The following is a 19,216-nucleotide window of genomic DNA, read 5'->3' as shown; positions in this document are numbered from 1 at the left end:
GCTCCGGGTCTGGGCCTAGCCCCAGATTCCCTGCTAGGTGCTCCTGTTTGCTAAAGGTAACCCAGCACCCCTGAAGATGACTTTGGCATCACAGTGAGCACGTTGCCACCCGTACAGACAACAGACATGTCTTAGTCACACCTGAATTAACCAGGCACCATCCCCCTCTGCCCTGCTGCGCTGGCTCCTCATTAGCAGCCTGCATTTCCCCATCCTCCTGGTAGTTGGCTGAGTCTCCCCCCTCCCTCTGCTCCTGGCTTCTTCTGTTCACTGAACTAATTGCTGAGCGCCTGCACCCTGGGTGTCTGCTGCTGGTGGAGAAGATTAGGATTTATACAGAGGGGGAGGAAAAAAAAAAAGATTAATAAAAAAGATTGTGTTTTTTAAAGCAGATGAAAGGAGAGCCCAAGGAGATGTGCATTTGACTCTCAAACACGCTCCTTCAAGTCTCCCTCAGCAGTACTTAAAGGCGTTTCCAAAGCAAGACTTTATGAATGCTAAATGAACCCAGCGCCTTGTTCCTCTGCCACAAGAAAGGGGAAAAACTTATCCTTTTATATACAATATTTCCTTTATGGCTGACACTGTGCATCATGCATCGCTACTACCAGCCCCACTTCAGACACCAGGGCTGACCTTCACAAAGTCACAGGGAGACCGGTGTCTCGCCAGGCTGGAACAGCACACGCTGGGGTCAGGGATCTGGCTGGATCCAAGCAGTCACATAACACTTCATCTGCTGCTTCCCAGAAAGGACAAAGTGAGACCACCATCAGTGGGGGGAAACGGGAAGTCTGGGCTTTTCAATCGCAGCAGCAGATGCCCCAGCCAAACCTGGGATGTTGATTGGGAAGTATCACCTTCCAGAAAGCTTTCTCAGGATGCGACTCGGTCAAGAGGGATGCAGGTTGGGCAGGGGAATGATGAACAAAGGGGGAAAACAGCAACAAGCCAGAGGGACAAGGGAAAAAGTGCACCACTGAGCATCCAGCCCTTTAAATCACCATAATCCTACCTCTGCTTCACCAAGGGATGCTGGTGGGTCTTTGTTAGGGTGCGCAGCACCCAAACTCTCCCCAGTTCCATAAAGGACAAGCAATGAGCACATTGGTATGTTTATCCAGCATTTGAGCACCTTTGGCTGTCTGGGTCACCAAGCCAGGGCCACACAACACTTGCAAATGGAACTAACACCCAATGCAGTGCTAAGAATGCCCACCACAAGCCCGCTCCCAAGCTCAGGATCACCCTTAGAAAGGAATTCCAGCAGGACCCCTACCTTTCCCTACCTGTGAAACAGGGGAGAAGTGCATTCAGCCTCACACAAGACACTTTGGGCGAAAGCTGGTCCAAGCTTTCTGGAAAACACCCACCCAAAGGAAGTCTTGAGAGATGTGATCAGCTCCTGTTGTGCTGTTTGAGCTTGTGAGGTGCTGTATAATTGCTAAATATTATTATTATCTCTGCAGGTACAGCAGTTTGTTAGGATAATGATAGTGATTGACATTTCCCTGGCATCTTTCATCCCAAGCAGATCCCATATTCCTCTATTATAAAACACTTTTCTGCCTCGACTCTCCATATGTCTCCAAACTGTCAGCAGGATCATAACTGGCTCCATGTTGCCAAAAGAAGCAAAGGCACAAAGTGGCTCATGCAAGTTCATGGGGTGTATGAGAAGCTGAGCAAGGACCTGTTCAACTTTATGCTCAAGAATACAAGTTGCACAGGTCTGTGTGTGGTATAGACACAGATACACAGGCTCTACTTCGCACTGAGCTGCAAGAAGTTCCTGTAAGCCATCACAGCACCCAAACCCCTCCCTAGTCCTCATCTATCCCCATCTCCCAGCAAGCAGCAGTGGGTACCACAACCCAACCATCCCTTTGAAAACCTGTGTTCCAGGGACAAAAAAGAAGAGGGGCCAGCGAGTGATGAATTGGAGACTCCCAGTTGGGGATAGGTCTCTAAATTCTCATTAAGTCAGGTGCTGAGGCATCACACATTAATCCAGAACATTTCCCCTTCGGCCCAAACAAATAACTAACTCTTGTGTAATTCAGGGAGAAGAGGGAGGAGCCATCTCTCCCCCTCCCTCTGCCTCTTTCTAACTAACCAGCGAATAAAACATCGCCCACAAATCTATTAGGCTAATTTTAAATCCTGACAATTTAGCAGCACTTCAGCAAGATAAGAGCCATTTATTAAAAGCCACAGTTCATTAAGCCAACCGCTGCTGGCGTATTTACTCAGAGAAACAGGGCTGGGCTTGGCTCTCACCAAGACCACAAGTCCCCAGAGGAGCAGGAGTGATCCTTCTTCACCCAAAAGGGAGGCCAGCAAGAACCTACCCCCATCCCAATCCCACATGGGGCTGCGAGTGCTTCCCATCTTGCTCAGCAACGCACCGTCACCATCAAGAGTCAGAGGATGCTTTGGAGGTTATGAGAAGGGTTACGAGAAGCCTCCAGGAGCTCTGTTTGGATAAGCAGCTCACACAGCATTGAGCCTTGCAGCAAAACCACTCTCCACACCAGGGTCCTGTTTCCACCCAAAAGGGATCAAAACCAGATTCCAGATGAGGCACACACTGCTTTGGATCCAATCCCACTAACAGCAAGCACAGATTGACTTTGGAGAGAGGACGATTGCTTCCAACAGCAAGCCAGGAGAAGGCTGTTTGAGAGGAGCTGTTGCTTGCCAAAAGCTACCAGACTGCACCCGGAGCTTTCCTTTCCCCAAGCTGCTGCTTGACATCTCTGCTAAACCCCCTCTGCTGTGCCGCCTGGGGCTGTGACAGTGACAGCGGGTGCTTTGGGACGCAGGGCCTGGAGTTTCCCCGCTTCCAAGGCGGTGGAAAGAGAAAGGAGATGGACTCACTGCTGTGAGCAGCTCTCTGGGAACTGGGATTTCTGTTAACCTTCATGAGGCATGGGTTTGATGCTTCGCCTCAACAAAGATGCGGAGGGGACGCAACAACCACAACCTGGTACAACCAAGCGATGCGCAATCCCACCTTATCCCAAAGCAAGTTTTCCTGGCAAAGACACACCCTGACAGAACATGCATGGCCCTGTCAAGCTCTGCTCCAGCATTCTGAGCTTATTCCCCTCTGGGATCTGTGTGATGCCCAGCAGAGTGCGGGTCTCTGCATGTAGAGAGCAATGGAGAGGGGCTCAGTGGTACCCAAGAGCTGAATGGAGCTGTGCCGGCATCACTGCGAGGAGCCAGCAGCAGAGGGCAGTGAAGAAATCCCATCTCACCGAGTTTGCGAGTGTAATTCATTCCAGCGGGAGCCATCCAAGAGACTTTATCAAGTGCAATTGTCCCACTGCGCCTTTCACCTGCACAACACTTGCAAGACAGTCTGGAGTCACTACAGAGTCTCCCTTTACAGTCAGCGCTGAAAGGAGCATTATAAAGGTGAATTAACATTTAAAAAGAATGTAAAAAACCCAGAACTGTTCTAATGATGATTAATGGGAAGCTATAAGGGAGGCCGTGACCTCCTGGTGTCATTAAATGGATTGGCAGGTTTCTGAGCATTAATTATAAATAGCCACAGGAGTTTGAGCGCTTAGTGGAATGATGATAAATCCATGACACAGGCGCAGGGACAAGGAGCACAGGGGAACACGTGCCTGTGTGTGCACACACAGCTCAGTGCGCAAAGAAACACAGGTTTGCACCTGCGTTACAAGCAGGAGAGAGCAAAGCAGCCGTGAGGCCATCGGAGTGTGTTTGGGTGTAGAGGAAGATGGAGGGAGAAATGAGTAAATGATAAATTAGGCTCTGCCAGTCAATCACATTTTCTAAATGTTTTATATCCCAAAAGCTATAAAAGCAATATTCCTTTCTGGCCTTATTGGAGCCATTCTGTAAGGCAATCACATCTGTTTCCTCGGGGATTTGAGCTGAACTGTGCCTTGGCTTGCCTTCCCTCCCCCCCCCCCCCTTCTTTTTCCCTCCCCTTTATATTTACTCTCTAGCCTGCTACCAAAGAAGGGTCAGAGCATGCATACAAATAGGGAGGAGAAGTGAAAAACAAACAACCCTGAACCAGCGGTGATGAACAGACAAAAAGTAGCTGCAAACTTCTCCAAATTCCCCAGCCCATTAGCAAAGGAATAGCTGCAATACTCAGGGGCCTGCCTGCGTTTTGAAACAGTCAGCTCTTAGAGTTAATGTTTCCTTTCCTTTAATATGCATTATTCCACAACTGCATTGATATGATGGAGAAGTGAATTACCTGGGATGTGCTGAGCCACCCAACCTGCCTGGATTGCTGTACCAACAGCATCACCGCGCTCTTGCAAGAGCCCTTGGAGAGATGCTCACTGCTAAAAGCCCCAATCCCTCTCCCAATACTGTAGGGACCCAGAGTCATAGTCAGAGGGACATTTGCTCCACAAATGAGGAGGTATGAAAACAGGAGTTCATTGCAAAGTGAGTATCAGCAAACTGTCAGAGCCCTGGGATCACGGCTCTGAATAAATACAGGAGATGAATGGAGCGAGGACCTCAGGCTTCTTAATGAGCTCTCCCATGGACTGCATCGACTGCAGAGGGTGAAGGCTCCTCTTGCTGCCAACAGGCAGCACAAAAGGCTCTGGGTGCGATGCCAGAGGAGCAGCCCTGTGGTTTGGGCACCCAGAAAGCCCCCCCTTCACTCTCAGGAAGGATGCTGGAGGCTTCCAGGTCTCACACAGCTCTCTGCATCAGCAGCCGCATCCCATCGCTCAGCTGGGAGAGCAGCCCCAGTATCCATCCTTTCCCTGTTTCCACTGGTGCTTGTGCTAACTGCTAGTTTGGCTTTTTTCCCCACTCTATGGGAAAGCAAAAGCCCAAGCCAAAACCTCCTCCTTCAAAACTAAAACTATCCCTGTTTCTATTCACGTTTAAGTATCATTACTTTGCTGGGCTCTTCCAGGAGGAAGCATTATTTCAACTGATTGGAAAATGGTGGCAAAGGAACAGCTTCTCCATACAATTTTCTTCATATCCTATTAGTTGCAATACAATTACAGTGAATACATCAATTCTTTGTCCCAGCAGCTCCTGGAAAGAGCCACCTATTAAAAGCTGGCTTATTAATGGAATTGTACATCCAGGATTAATCGGGCCACGTTGGCCATTTCCATTTCTCACTCCACAAGTGCTTTTGTTTGCTTAATAGGCTGAAGTAACTGGAAAATGACACAACTCAGAGCTTCCCCCATTTGCTGCCCATATCACTAGCAAATTTAATATCACTTTCCTTCCTGGCATTGCTCTGGGATAAAACCTGGCACGTGCAGCCAAGGAAATCCAAGCAGCAGAGAAGAGAAGGAGCTTTCTGCCTTTGGCAGAGCCAGCAAGTGGAGATCCCCAACTGATGTAAGGCTTTAAAATCCATTTATTTGTAACACCACAAAAAACTCAATTGCCAAAGTAAGCAGGCCGGACAAGAGCCAGGCTACCCCTGCACAATCCCATGGAAGCACCATCCCTGGAAGTATTCAAGGCCAGGTTGGACACAGGGGCTTGGAGCAACCTGCTCTAGTGGAAGGTGTCCCTGCCTGTGACAGGGGGTTGGAAACGGATGAGCTTTAAAGTCCCTTCCAAACCAAACCATTCTATGAATATCATCTCACAAACAGTTCAAAAGCCTCCAGCCACCCCAAAGAGCATCACCCCCTGCCGAGGGTGATGGAGGCATCCCCTCCATCCCCATGTGATCACACCCATGGCACACCAGCCCCATTGCCAAGCAGCATCCCTGCAGTTCGAAGCAAGGACCGCTGCCTCCCAGTGCAGCTATTCCTGTGGCAGCAGACTCGATGCATGTTGAAGCATGGTAATATAGTATGACTTCTCCCTTTAATGGAATTTTTCTAGCCCACTAGGAACAAAAAAAAGGACTCCATTAGCCATACTACAAAGGCTCCTACTTATTAGTATTTGAGAACAGTGGCAAAAACATTTCTTGAATCTAATTATTGCTGACAAATATGAAAATTGAAATCAAAGTGAAATTTTCAGCTACAGCTGCCTCATACGGCAGCGGCTCGCCAGCTCCCAACTATTGCATCAACACATTTATTCTGCTGAGAAGGCTGCAGAGATTGGGGCCCCCCTTCCATCCCTTCCATCTTCAGAGACATTAACTCTGACATATTCATCTCAACAGCCGGGGCCGTGGAACTAACTTCATGTTTACCAGTCACACGCAGCCAACAGATTGGAGTGAGGCTGGCAGGGGCTGAGAAAGGAAGAAATAGGGCTTTACTTTATGTATTATACTCTTTAATCTATGTTTATTCATTCCCAACTTTGCTCTTTTCCATCCCATTCCAACCCGACCTCACGAGGGAGTCGCTGGCTGATTCTAATTCCCCAAGATCGAGGATCTACATGGGAAGGGAGAGTGGAGAGAGAGGGGGGAGAAAAAGCCTTGTCAACATATTTCCTTTCTCCTACCTCCCCCCAACATACTGTAAAAATCAATCCCCTTTGTCATTTTGCTCTGCTTGTGTGAATGTTTAATGGCTGTCGAGGGAGATAATGATTGCTGCTAGGAAATTCATTTCAGATTTGCTATTTATAAAGTACTTGGTGCTCAGGTGGGAAATTAACATAAGGAAAGGGGAAAAGGACTGAACCAGGGGGGGAAAGCAGCAGGAGAGGAAGGATGAGATGCTGCGGGGCTGGCTGGAAAGGGCCAGTGCCACAAGGAGAATCTGCATCTGGCCCAATGGGACAGAGGGAAAAGGCTCCACATCTGGTCCCGTCTTCCCTGAGACAGGAGAAAAGGCTTGCATAGAGCAACAATAGCCTCACTGGGGACATATGGGTGCTTCCCAGCATGTTGCCAATGCATGCAAGGGATACAGAGCTGGGATCATGCAAACAGCATCACTTGGAGCAGCCAGCAATGCTCCTTGTACCCACCACCATTGATGGTTTGCACTTCAGCTCCCTCCTTCTAGCTCTCACCACCCCTCTGGACTAACCACGAACCTCCTTCGAGTCCCCCCTCCCCGCAAAGCCCAACGACCTGTTGCCACGAGTTTCCTTTTTGAATCCTGAGGGAATTCCCATCTGCAATAGAGCCGGATCCTGCCCGCGGTACGTGCACTGCCATTGAGTTGCTAATTCCTTGTCTCAGAAGTTGCTTTTCACTTTCTGATTTTTCAATAATAGGCTTGGTATGAATCCCTTAAGCTTCTGAAATAAGCTGAAAACCGCTTTTCCAGCCATTTACATAAACACAAGTGGATCAGAAGGAATAATCATAGTTTATGCATTATTTGGGGGCTTTGGAGCTGGCTGCTAATGTGATGTCAGGTTTTGAAGCCCAAAACATACAATGAGAAGCGTTGATGGGCAGAAAAGCAGCACAAAAAGGTAAACAATAAATAATATAACTATCTTAAATGCTGTCTTCGATGACAATGTGGCTTTTGGCTTCACCACTATCCTGGCTTTTAATGGATCCCGCTCCTTGCCAGCCTTGTTCCAGAAAGGGCTTCATTAAAAGAGATGTCACTCATGCTAAATCCAACTTCACCTCTTGCCAGCCAGCCCTGCCACTCTCCTGTGCCTTGGCCAGCTCTCAAAAAACCCCGGTGCTGGCTTTGGGGATTGACTTTGCAGACAAATAAAGTCCAACACAGACACCCTCTGATCTATAAATACCATCTGTCCTGCAAAAAGAGAATAAAAGCTCACAACCAACCAAACCAACCCAGAAACTCAGTGTTATTCACTTAGATAACTCCTACAAAAGAGGAAGAGAGAAAAAACTACTTAAACATGGAGCTGATATTACAGTATTAATGAACCTTGCTTCGCTTCAAGTGCTTGTCACGCTTCCAATGAGGCGGGTCACATTTGGCTTTCAAACCAGTTCTTTAAATTGAGAATGCAGTTTGTGGCTAAGCAAAACATTAGCAGAGGGGCTGTTTTGAAGAAATAACAGTAAAAAATGGAACAAGGCGCGAGATTCCAGACTCTTTTGATATTGCTGGAATGCAGCCTTCCGATCGCCTCTTTCTGCTGTTTGAAATTGCTTCACAACTTGCTACATAAAGCTCTGAATCAGAGCAAAAAGACTTCAAATATCAACCCCTGCTTTCCCCAGAATTTACTTGCACTGGGAATGTGGAATTGGTCTGGTTTATTCCATTTTGGAAGAAAATGCCCCACTCTTCTTCATTTCTAATAGGACACAATTCCCCACAGTATTTCCTTCCCACATGGGCTGAGCATTTGGGATTCACAAACCCCTTTGCAACCTAAATCAGGTTTCACCATGCTTAGCAGTGTACAGTCACATAGAGAGGAGGAAGACCCTGTTTTCAAGGCAAATCCAGGTTAGCTCCACCAGACAGAGAGGAAAGATGGCTCGTTCTTATGGAACGCATGGGGAAGTGAGGAAGAGGGACCACGCAACAAGGCCAAATCACTGCAGAGCAAGCAAAGGATGTGAACTCAGGACCCCCACTCCAACAACAAGGCCAAATCACTGTAGGACAAGCAAAGACTGCGAACTCATGCCTCCCATATTCCAGGAACTCCAGCTCACAGCATCTCTCTCCACTCCTCCCAACCAAATTCCTGCTGAGCATCCTCCCTGGAAGCTAAACCCACCACATCTCCAAGTATAAGGATGAGGGATAAGCCATATCTAGCTGGGTGCATAGAGATGCCCTCACACAAGGTGCTCAGCACCCTTTTGCCCCACTGCTGCTGGGATCATCCCATCTCCAGAAGGTTCTCAGCGCTGCATCATGACTTTGTAACCTGGCAGCAGCTACATCCCTCTGTCCCCATCCCCATGGGAAGGAGGATGCTGTGCCAGCTTCCATCACCACAGTGCTTTAAAGGGAATACTCCCACCACCTGCAATTTATGCACGTTGGGTCCCTGGGACCCTGGTTTTCCTGCGTGGCTGCTCCAAAGCATTCCTGGGCTGCTCAGAGGGAATGTTTCAGCTCCCCCTGATTAGTAAGCCAAGCACGCAGGAGGTGGATAAGTCAGAGGAAGGGAAAACAGTGGGGGGAGGATGCCAAGAACCAAACACTGTCTTTAGTGGGAACAGTCAACAGGACAAGGGGGTCAAGGGGGTCAATTAATTTACAACAGCTTTCAGCATTGGACATATTAACTGTAAGAGCATCAAAAATCCATATCAGCCTTCCTGGCGGGAGCTAACAGCACAGCAGAGGCAGCACCTCTGATTTATTATTAACCAAGAGCAAGGTGCATGCTTGGGGAAGGAGGAGGGATGTGTGGAGCTCCTCTGGGCTAGTAGCACAGCTCCAAGCTCTGGAACACGGGGTGCATGATGCCAGAAGGGTGCAGCAGCACCCCAAAGTGGTTGAAGGCCCCTGGGTGCCCCAGAGGATACAGTGACAATCTGCAATCTGGGGGGGGTTGCTTGTAAAAGCATGGGCAGAGACGTGCAGAGGTGCAGGATGCTGGCTGAAGGTGGCAGACAGCAGCATGGCTTGGATTTCCACTACAGAAGCCCCAAATCTGGCTCCTTGCTCATTTGAGCCCTTATTTGAAACCAAGAGCTCAACTCCAAGCCCAAGTTCCAGCTCCAAGGCAACTGCAATGCCTTTGCCATGAATATCTGAGACAGATCGTGTTTGGTTCCCATTGAGTCTAGTGGGAGACTTGCCACCCTGCATCAAAGGAGCACTACCAGGAACACTGAAAAGAAGCAGATTTACCCTTTAAACCTTTTCTCTAGTACAGCATCCCTTCAACTGGGGAGCAAGCAAAGAGAATTTCATCCTTTCCTGCCACTATTCAAGTCTGGGAAGGAAAGACACGTTCCAAAGAAGGTTTTCTGGGATGCCCATGATGATGCTCCCCAAGCGGTGCTTTCAGGAAGGCTGGAGCCCACCTTGGCTGAGTTGCCTGGGAAGCAGGTTAGTGAACTCTCCCCCTCCACCCGTGGTTTAGCACAGCAAACAGCAAGCCCTGCTTGCTAACTTGACCTCAATCTGTCAACTCATCAATTTTTAACCCATAGGGAAAAAATAAAATAAGGGGAGGGGGGAATTACAATATGGATGTTTTTAAGCAAAAGCTGCAAGAGAAATACATGAAGGAAACACTTGCAATGTTGAATGTGCTCATCTCGTGCACAAGTCAGGGTGGACACAAAGAAAACAGGGAAACCAGAAGCCAGAGTTACTATGATGGTCAAAATGCCTACATGGATAAAGGAACAGTAGCTTTTGCTAAGCACTAGGACATCCCAAAACAGGCTGCAGCCTCCAGAGCATCCAGCACCACCAAGTCTTGTAAACAGGGATGGTCCCTATGATGTTTCAGTAGTTTTAGCAGAGGAGTTTCTTTCCAAGCTCACAGCTCATCTTAACTCATATTCACCTCATCTTGACTGGTCCTCAAGTCCCATCCCAACTGTGGGAATGGTTGACCAGTGCCAAAACCTGCTTGGCCACACAGCCCAGGTCTGCTTCACTGCCTCCTCCTCCTGTATCCCACTGTAGATAACCACAGCCACCTTCTTCATGCTGGCATTCCAAGAACAGTAAGCAACCACATCCCAAAATGTGTAGCACATGGGACTTCACACATCCCTACTCCACAACTGGGGCTCCTAAAGCTATTGGAGATACAATATAACTCCAGCACATGTTCCCCCATCATAAGGTACCTCATTACAAGTGACAACTCTTTGGAGATCTCTCCAATACATAGAGCAACTCCTCACTATGTTCTTCCAGCCCATTACTGCATGAGCAGATCAGCAGAGGGATGCTCCCAGGGAAAGGAGGGAAGCTCCTGGGAAAGGAAGGAGGGAAGGATGCTCCCGGGGAAGGAAGGAGGAAAAGGAGGGATGCTCCTGGGGAAGGAGGGAGAGGGAGGAATGCTCCCAGGGAAGGAAGGAGGGGAAGGTGAGGGATGCTCCTGGGGAAGGAATGGGGGGAACGAGGGATGGTGGCTGAGAAGGAGCATCACTGCATCACGCAACCACCACAAAACCACCAAGCAAGCCAAGATCCCAAGTGCCAACCCAATATCTTAGGCTCCATCCCACCACTTTTTTATGCAATGCAGCCACTCCCTAAAGCATCTTTCCCACGGAAAAGGTCTGCCTGGGTACCTCTTTACCTCGCTGAGTCCTAAAAGATGTGATTTCCAGAGGTTCTGGCTACCTGCTTGGAGCTCCAGTTAAAATCAACCACCATGATAGATGCGCAGCAACGCTCCAAATCATGCCATTGAGTAAGCAGAGTGCATTCCCCTCCTTTTATGTACTACATATAACTGGGTTATCTAATCATGTAGCTATTGATTATTACTGTTATTACCTATTAAACAGCTATTTGCTGCTGTTGGGGTGAATATCACATTTCATTGACCTGCACAGTAACTATTAACCACCACGAAGCCCCAGCTACTATTTTTCTCAGGGAACAATAAATCTAGGTATTCACAGGGAGATGTCGATACACATAATTTTTCTTACCCACATTCATTAACACAATTACCTCCTTGCACAAACTGCCACAAGGTTTCCCCTCCCAAACCCAGCCCAAACTAAGTCCTCCCGGGATGCAAAGCCTGGATGCAGGCGGTGTTCCTCCATCCTGCCCTTCCCGAAGGGAATCAAGCAGACACAGATGTGTCTCCAAGGCCACATCCAGCCTTTTCATCACACACAGCTCATGCTTCAGTGTGGGAGTTATCTGCAACGCAGCCACAGTGATGGAGCAAATCATTCTTTGGGATGAGGAAGGCTCTGCAGATGCTGTTGACATATGCTACTATTTTACATACCTATTTCAGCTTGTATGCTTATTAGAATAAGGTCTTTATGCTAATTTGTAAATCAAATTCCCATCATTCTTGGCTTACTGATGCTAAAGGCCCAGCTAAATCTTCTATGACCTTTTAGCCTGGTTAATCCTTTTACGCCTGGTTGAGTGAAGAGTTTGTTTCTCTCTTCCACTCCCAAGTGCTGGGGTGGGATTTTTGCCCAAGCCCTCCTCTTCCTCAAGAAATCCAGGTGGGTGCAAGCCAGGGGCACTGGGAACACACCAGAGCATCTCTTTACTTTGAAATACGGGAAGAGGGATGAGAAAATGCTGAAGCTGGGTCCTTAAAAAGGCTGTAGATATTCATCACCGCTATTTAGAACTCATACAGCAAACACAATGAGAGCTGTGTCGCCAAACAGCCGCTCAATTCCCGATGCCTTGAGGCTATCTCAGCCCTCTGCAGCCTTTCTCAACTTCTTTACTCATGCAGGACTTTGGGCTGGCTCTGCCCTTCCTATGAAGGCATGAGCACCCGCATCTTATTCCCATGGATATGCAGCATCCTTGGCCTTGCTCTCCAACACCAACACCTGAGAACCAGCAGCTCCCTTGGGAACAGCAACATCACCAAGCACAAAACCACTCCGGTCACTGCAGGGCTTGGAGGGCTCCTTCCTCATGGACATGACACCCAACAACTCCCATTTCAGAGAGGATAAGAGGCACCTTTCCATAAAGCCAACAGTGAATCTGCAAACCTTGAAGGACCTCTGGATGTTTGCACAAATGCAGATGGTCGAGCACTTAGGAATTATCCCACTTCAGGCTCCACTTTACTCTCAAGCACCCTCACAAACCATTTTTCTTACTGTTTGTTTGGCTGTAAATAGGTAAATGACCTGGAGTATTGACAAACCGCTGCAGAGGGCAGCACACATCTCTTGAGCTCTTTGGAGGAGATCTGTGCAAAACACTTTTCCTGCACGACAAGAATGTTCCCTGGTCAAACACACACAAAGCAGCTCCACTTGGGTGTGCCAAGAGACAGGGACAGAGTTGGGAATTCCAAGAAACACTGGGAATAGCACAAGAGCTCAGGAAGCGGCAGCAAAATGCTGCTGGTATTTGGCACACCTATATTACACCTTTGGGGCTAAATGCCCTCCCCAATAGCTCAAAACTCCCTTTGAAAGCTTCTGCTGCATGTTTTTATCTTTTTAAATGACTTTTAGGTACTATTACGCCCTTAAACCTCCCAGAGGGGCTCCTTCCCTCTGACAGCGCAGCATTCCCATCTCCCAACCCAGAAAGGTCCCAACTTTTTGCTTGCCTGTGCAATCCTTTGCCCATCACCCCATGGTTCTGCCTTGGGTCCCCCCCAGACCTCAGTGCAATGCTGCTCCCTGTTTTCCACCATCCCAGCAGTGACTTAGGGACTTCTGGCACCCCCAGGGTGCTGCAAGGCAAGGGGCTAAGGGGATTTATTGCTTGGGGAGGCAGCACATTGCTCTCCTTTGCTGCCTAGGAGAATAGAAAAGAAATACCCACTACTTCCTGATCTGTAAGCTCTTGAAGAGAGAGGAAAAGCAGGAGAGATGACCAGAAGCAAGGAATAAGACTGCAAGGGAGCCAAGTGAGGAGCCAAAAGCAAGCATTAAAGAAAAATAATCAAATAAATGAAGCAGAAATCCTGGTCTGGAGAAATGAGGAGGAGAAGGGCAGCTTCACCCCACTCCTGGGAGCCCATCCTGGGCTCCCATCCCCGGACACCCTCTTGGGATGTAGGGATACCTGCATCCCGAGCAGGAAGCAGCAAGCCTGGGAGAAGAAGCTTGAAGAAGGGGAGAAGGAGCTTGAAGAGGGAGAGAAGGAGGAAGGCAAAGAGGAGCAATGCCGTGGCGTGTGCTGTGCATGCTAAGCAGCCCGCGCCGGTCGATACGGCACCGGTGGCTCTCTGCAAGAGCGGGCCCAGTGTGCCCAGGAGGAAAAGTTTGAGCCCCCCACTCCACCAGTGCTCCCCAGTCCCCAGCCAGGGGCTCTGCACTCCACCGGGGTCCTGCAGGGTCCACGGGGATTCAGCCAGGGCTCAGTCGGGCATGTGGGTACCCAAACCCCAGCCCTCGGTGTGCACCAGGGCAGCCAGCACCGGCTGCTGTCCCCTTTCCCAGCGGGATGGAGGTACCCCGCCATGTACGTCCATCCTCCTCGGGGTACCTCCATCCCCGCTCCCCATCCAGAGCCCCCCGCGGAGGGGATGCTGCATCCCCGGCTCCGTGCAGCGCATCCCCCAGGCGCATCCCCGGCTCCGCAGGATGCAGCCCAAGGCAGGATGAGGCCCGGGGGCAGGATGCGGCCCCCCTTCGCCTCCCCCGGAGGTAACCCCGCTCCCACAGCCCCTCCAGATGGCTGCGAGGAGACTAACGCAAGCTGACAGGCTCGGCGCTCCCGGCCAGATGGGGCTGGCTCCTGCCTCCTCCTTTCCCCCCCCCTTCTCCCCTTGCTTCTTGCTCTTTTTTCTTGCACCCCCCCCTCCAAAGCACCATTCCGGGGGGCTTGTAGCCCTGCTCGTCCGGGATAAGCACTTCCCAACTCCCCAACCCAACAGAAGCCGGGGCTGCACCGAGTTTTTGGGACGACCTTGCAGGCGAGTCTGGAAAAGCAAAGCCGGGGGGGATAGAACACAGAGGGACCTCGACCCCCAACTTCCCCCAGCCTGTTGGATGCATTCCTGCACCAACTAAGTCGCGATAAAGTCGGTCGCTACAACCTCCCCCAAAATACATCAGGACGGGGGATGCTGCGCCATGGAAGAAGTTCCCCCCCCCCCGCAACCTATCGCACCGGGAGGATGGAGCAGGGATCGGGAGATGCCGCCGTGTCGAACCCGCATCGTAACCCCCGCCCCAACTTAGCATCGGTAGGGACTCCATCACCCCCCCCAGCACCCCGCGGAGGGGGCACCCGCATCCCCGCAGCATCATTCCCTACCTTGGGAAAGGAGGAGTGCGGCCATCCCGGCCAGGAGCACCCAGGAGACCGGGTGGTGCATTTTCGCCTGGGCCATGTTTCGCTGCGGGTTTCTTTTTCTCTTCCCCCCTCCCCTCCCGCTCACTGCCTGGCGGGGAGAGGTTTAAAATCCAGCGTTTTTCCGGGGCAAAGCGCAGGAAAAGGGGGGGAAAAAGGGGGGGGGGGGGCAGGGGGGGGGAAAAAAAAAAAGGAGGAAAAGAGAAAAAAAAAGGCACCGCAGGGTGGGGGAGGGAAAGAAAAAGAAAATAAAAAGGGGAGGGGGGGGAAAGGGGGTCGGAAGGGGTTGCAAGGTGCGAGGGACAGGCGCTGCCGTGCCCGCCGCTCCGGCCCGCACACGCCGCCCGGCTGCACCACGCCGCCGGCCGCGCAGGCAGCCCTCCCCTGCGCCGCACTCATTGGCTGCGGGCCCCCCCGCCCCGGCATCCGCACCCCCCCGGCATCCTACACATCTCCCCTCTACCCCCTTCTGGGCATCCGCACCCTCCCTTCGGTATCATAATCATCTCTGCCGGTACACCCCCCCCGGGCATCTTGCACATCCCCATTGGTACCCCCACTTCGGGGCATCCGCACCCCTCCCTTCGGCATCCTGCACATCCCTGATGATACCCTCCTCTGGGCATCCGCACCCCCCTTCGGCATCCTACACATTCCCCCCGGTACCCCACACACGAACACCGGCATCCTACACATAATCCCCCCCCCTCCGGCATCTGCACACCCCCTCTGCATCCTCCACACACACACCCCCAGCATCCTGAGGGGCTCAACCCTCTGGCATCCATACACATATCCCGCCCCGGGCATCCTCTCCTTCCCCACAACATCTTTACCACCCCTCAGCCTGCCACTGTCCTTCCCCACCAGGGAAATGGGGGTGACTCCCCCTGGGGTTACTGCATCAGGTCTGTGACTCAGTTTCCTCATCTGCAGGACCATGGGAAGGAGACCCCCCTCCTCCTCTTTGCACCACCCTCCTGGCCTCAAAGGCTAAAGAGCATCCTCTGCTTTCGGGGGGTGGTGGGGTGGTGGTGTTTGAACAAGCCTCCTTCCTCCTACAGCGCTATTCCCATATGGAAATTGCTCTAAAAGCAAATTTAATAGGAAATAAATCTTCAGTTTGCCACAGAAATCGATCCCAGACTGGTTTGGGTTGGAAGGAACCTTAAAACTCATCCAGTCCCAACCTTCCACTAGAGCAGGTTGCTCCAAGCCCCTGTGTCCAACCTGGCCTTGAACACTGCCAGGGATGGGGCAGCCACACCTTCTCTGGGCACCCTGTGCCAGCGCCTCAGCACCCTCACAGGGAAGAGCTTCTGCCCAAGAGCTCATCTCAATCTCCCCTCTTTCAGCTTAAAGCTTGCTAAAAGTCTTCTTCTATTCCAGATCAAGGCTTTTTTCTCTGTGTTGCAACCACACTCCTCCAATTCCACCCACCAAGACCAGCTCCTGGGGCACTTGCACCCTACTGCATCTTGAACATGCTCCTGTTAATCCAACTCCCAATTGCCATAAGCCACATTCTGGTGCCGATTTCACAACCATGGAAGCAGCACAGACCTTTCTCCACCTCAATATACCTAAACCCACATGTGTCCATACCACAACCTGATGCCACCAACATGCCTATATAGAAAGGATCCTCAGGTTCCTTTAGTTTACAGTCTTTGTCCCACGTGGGGAATATTCAAGGCACTGAACCCCAAGCCTCCTTTTTGACACCACCTAAATTAACAGTAACTTGTTAAATATTCATTATTTTCATTAGTGGTAAAAATGTCTCATTTTGTTGCTCAAGGTGAGTCACAGCCCCTTAAAACAACACTATAGGCAGGAAAAATGACAAGGGATAAAAGAAGCAACTTGGCTTTTTTTGTATGTATTTCTCCTCGGAGGCTTCCAAAATCTGAGCTGTTCGCTTTGCAACTCAGAAGAAGATTTGGCTGCAAACTCATGGCAATCCAGCTGTGTTCCTCCCTCCCCTCTATCACTGCCACCCAGAGACACTGACTCAGATCCAGACCAGCCGTCCTGCCCAACAGAGGTGACAACCCACAAGCACCCTCTGCTCGAGTCCCATCCACAGACCTGACAACAACCATCCTCACACCAGAAGTTGGCAGCCAGGGAGGAACCTGCGGCTCCAGTTTAATGTCTGCTCGTCATTGCCATCAACCAGCCAAAAGGTGACAGTGTCCCTAACCAAGGAGATGCATTGCACCCATCCTCAGGTTTTCCCCAACACCTCCACTATCATCCATGAGTTTATTTCATGGAGGTCTTGCCAAAACAGCAGCTGGTGTAAAGATGAGGCCTGATGCCAAGAGTTTCCCCTCTCCTTCCTTCCTGTCTCCCAAGGCTTGGTTCAAACCAAGGAGATCTGATTGATCCAGAGCTCTCCACCACCTTTTTAGGGTACCACCAGTAGCCTACACACTGCTAGCACCCACACCACCTTCCAGCTCATGAGGATGAACATCACAGACTCACAGACTGTTTTGGACTGGAAGGGACCTTAAAGCTCATCCAGCTCCAACCCCCTGCCACGGGCAGGGACACCTTCCACTAGAGCAGGTTGCTCCAAGCCCCTGTGTCCAACCTGGCCTTGAACACTGCCAGGGATGGGGCAGCCACAGCTTCTCTGGGCACCCTGTGCCAGCGCCTCAGCACCCTCACAGGGAAGAGCTTCTGCCTCAGAGCTCATCTCAATCTCCCCTCTGGCAGGTTAAAGCTGAGAAGGTTAGAGGAACTAACAGCAATGGTGCTGCTAACGAACAGTCCTGGACTCTCTACATGCACTTTGGTGGGATATTTCTCTGGAAGCAAATCCAGGTTATGGGGTATTTAACCGCTGGTCCCACCACCTGATGTAATAGCTTGAGTTGTTCCTCCAGCTCAACCCAGCAATGCATTGCCCCAGCAACCTCCAATCAATCCATTTTGGATGGAGAAATCCTTGCAAAGGTGTAAGGATTCCTACTCTCCACCACATCATCTCCTCGTCTCCACTGCTTCCCCACTACTCCACCAACACAACTCACCCATGCTGACAGAAGATGCCATGTAGCAGTTTTGCCCACCTTCTGCAACACTTCCCAGCGTGATGAGCCAGCTCCCGTACTTACAGCAGCTGGAAACGGTCCATTAGGTTAGTTTGGTTTATTACCTACCCATTATGCTTTAAAAAACACAACTTCCCTGTCTATTTGCCTAAGCAAAGAACGGTTTGTAAGCAGGCCCTATGCAGAGGCTGCTTCTTCTCCAGATTTACTCTATGCATTATTAATTCACACACTGCTTGTTCCGAGCACGTCTATTTACCCGCTGCACCAGAACAGCTCTTAAGGAGCCTTCGGCTTGTGGCTTTGTGGAACATCAACTTTTCATGTTGAACAGCAGGTGATGTTCAACAGAATGCCTTGCAATAAATGCCTAATATATCCATTACACTCATCCATATCTATGTGATATGAAGATACAGATAACAGGGCTGCACTCCTGAGATAGGGGCACAGGGGAAGAAGTTATTCATTGGAAATCACACGTAGAGTTGGTGTTAAACAGGGACATCATGCCTCCATGTGTGTCAAGCTGCACAAGGCCCCTTTTGGCATTGATTCCTGCAGAATTTCAGATGATATTCCCCTCTCTCCAGATCTGACTGGAAAACCAAAATCCAGCACCTCAGCTAAAAGTCTGCAGGAGAAATGAAAAGAGGTGACGTGCTGCTCTGAATCAAACCCTCTAACTGGCTCTAAAAGGAGCGTTGTGACCTTGCTCAAAAGCACTATGTAATTTTTAATAGACATTTCTTGCTACAACTGACATTCGCAGGCATGGTTTTATTCCACAACCGTTTTTCCACAGGGAAATGCCATGTTTCATTGGGTTTTTTTATATCATCCCTACATATACATACCTATAATTACTACATGCATTACAATAGCATTCACGTGGCAGCGATAAGATCCTGGTTCCATTATGTTCCACTCTGTATATACGCCTGGTAGAAAACAGTCCCTCCCTTGAGCTCTTGAAGTCAAAATACAGAAAGCAGAGAAAGGTGTTGAGACAAGAGCAAATTGCTTCTCATTTTACAGCTAGAAAAAGGAGGCTTGGAAAGGGTAAATCACTGCATGAGGTCAGGGAGGGAATTTCCAGCCGTGTCAAAGACTCCACAACAATCTCCCACATCTTAAGGCAGGGTTGCAGGACTTGCCTGCTTCTTCTCGCAGCCTTTTCCCACCCTGCTTTATTCCTGCTCCTAGTTGCACCAGCGCAAAGGGAGAGTGAAGGGAACACTTCCACCCGCTACACTGAAATAGCCAAGCTCAGTATAATGTGCTAAAGCTCCTTTTACTTACTAAGGGATAGCAAGGGAGGGAGGAGGCATTTCTAAAGCTGAA

General features: G+C 50.2%; 1 protein-coding gene across 2 annotated transcripts in view; it reads right to left on the bottom strand.

The window, feature by feature from the left end:
• LOC115616329 (protein CEPU-1) overlaps positions 1 to 15,193 on the bottom strand; it is a 339,603-nt gene extending 324,410 nt beyond the window's left edge. The window contains exon 1 of one of the 2 annotated variants that reach the window (XM_030505406.1): positions 14,772 to 15,193. In XM_030505406.1, coding sequence (XP_030361266.1) covers positions 14,772 to 14,847 — 76 coding nt within the window. In that variant the 5' untranslated portion in view covers positions 14,848 to 15,193. The remainder of the gene's footprint in view (positions 1 to 14,771) is intronic. The other variant, XM_030505408.1, reaches the window with a different exon arrangement.
• Positions 15,194 to 19,216: the final 4,023 nt, after the last annotated feature.

Source organism: Strigops habroptila, chromosome 17, assembly GCF_004027225.2.
Source record: "Strigops habroptila isolate Jane chromosome 17, bStrHab1.2.pri, whole genome shotgun sequence".
NCBI classification, from domain to species: domain Eukaryota; kingdom Metazoa; phylum Chordata; class Aves; order Psittaciformes; family Psittacidae; genus Strigops; species Strigops habroptila.
Note: the sequence above shows the minus strand (reverse complement) of the source record. Positions and strands in the feature narration are given on the sequence as shown.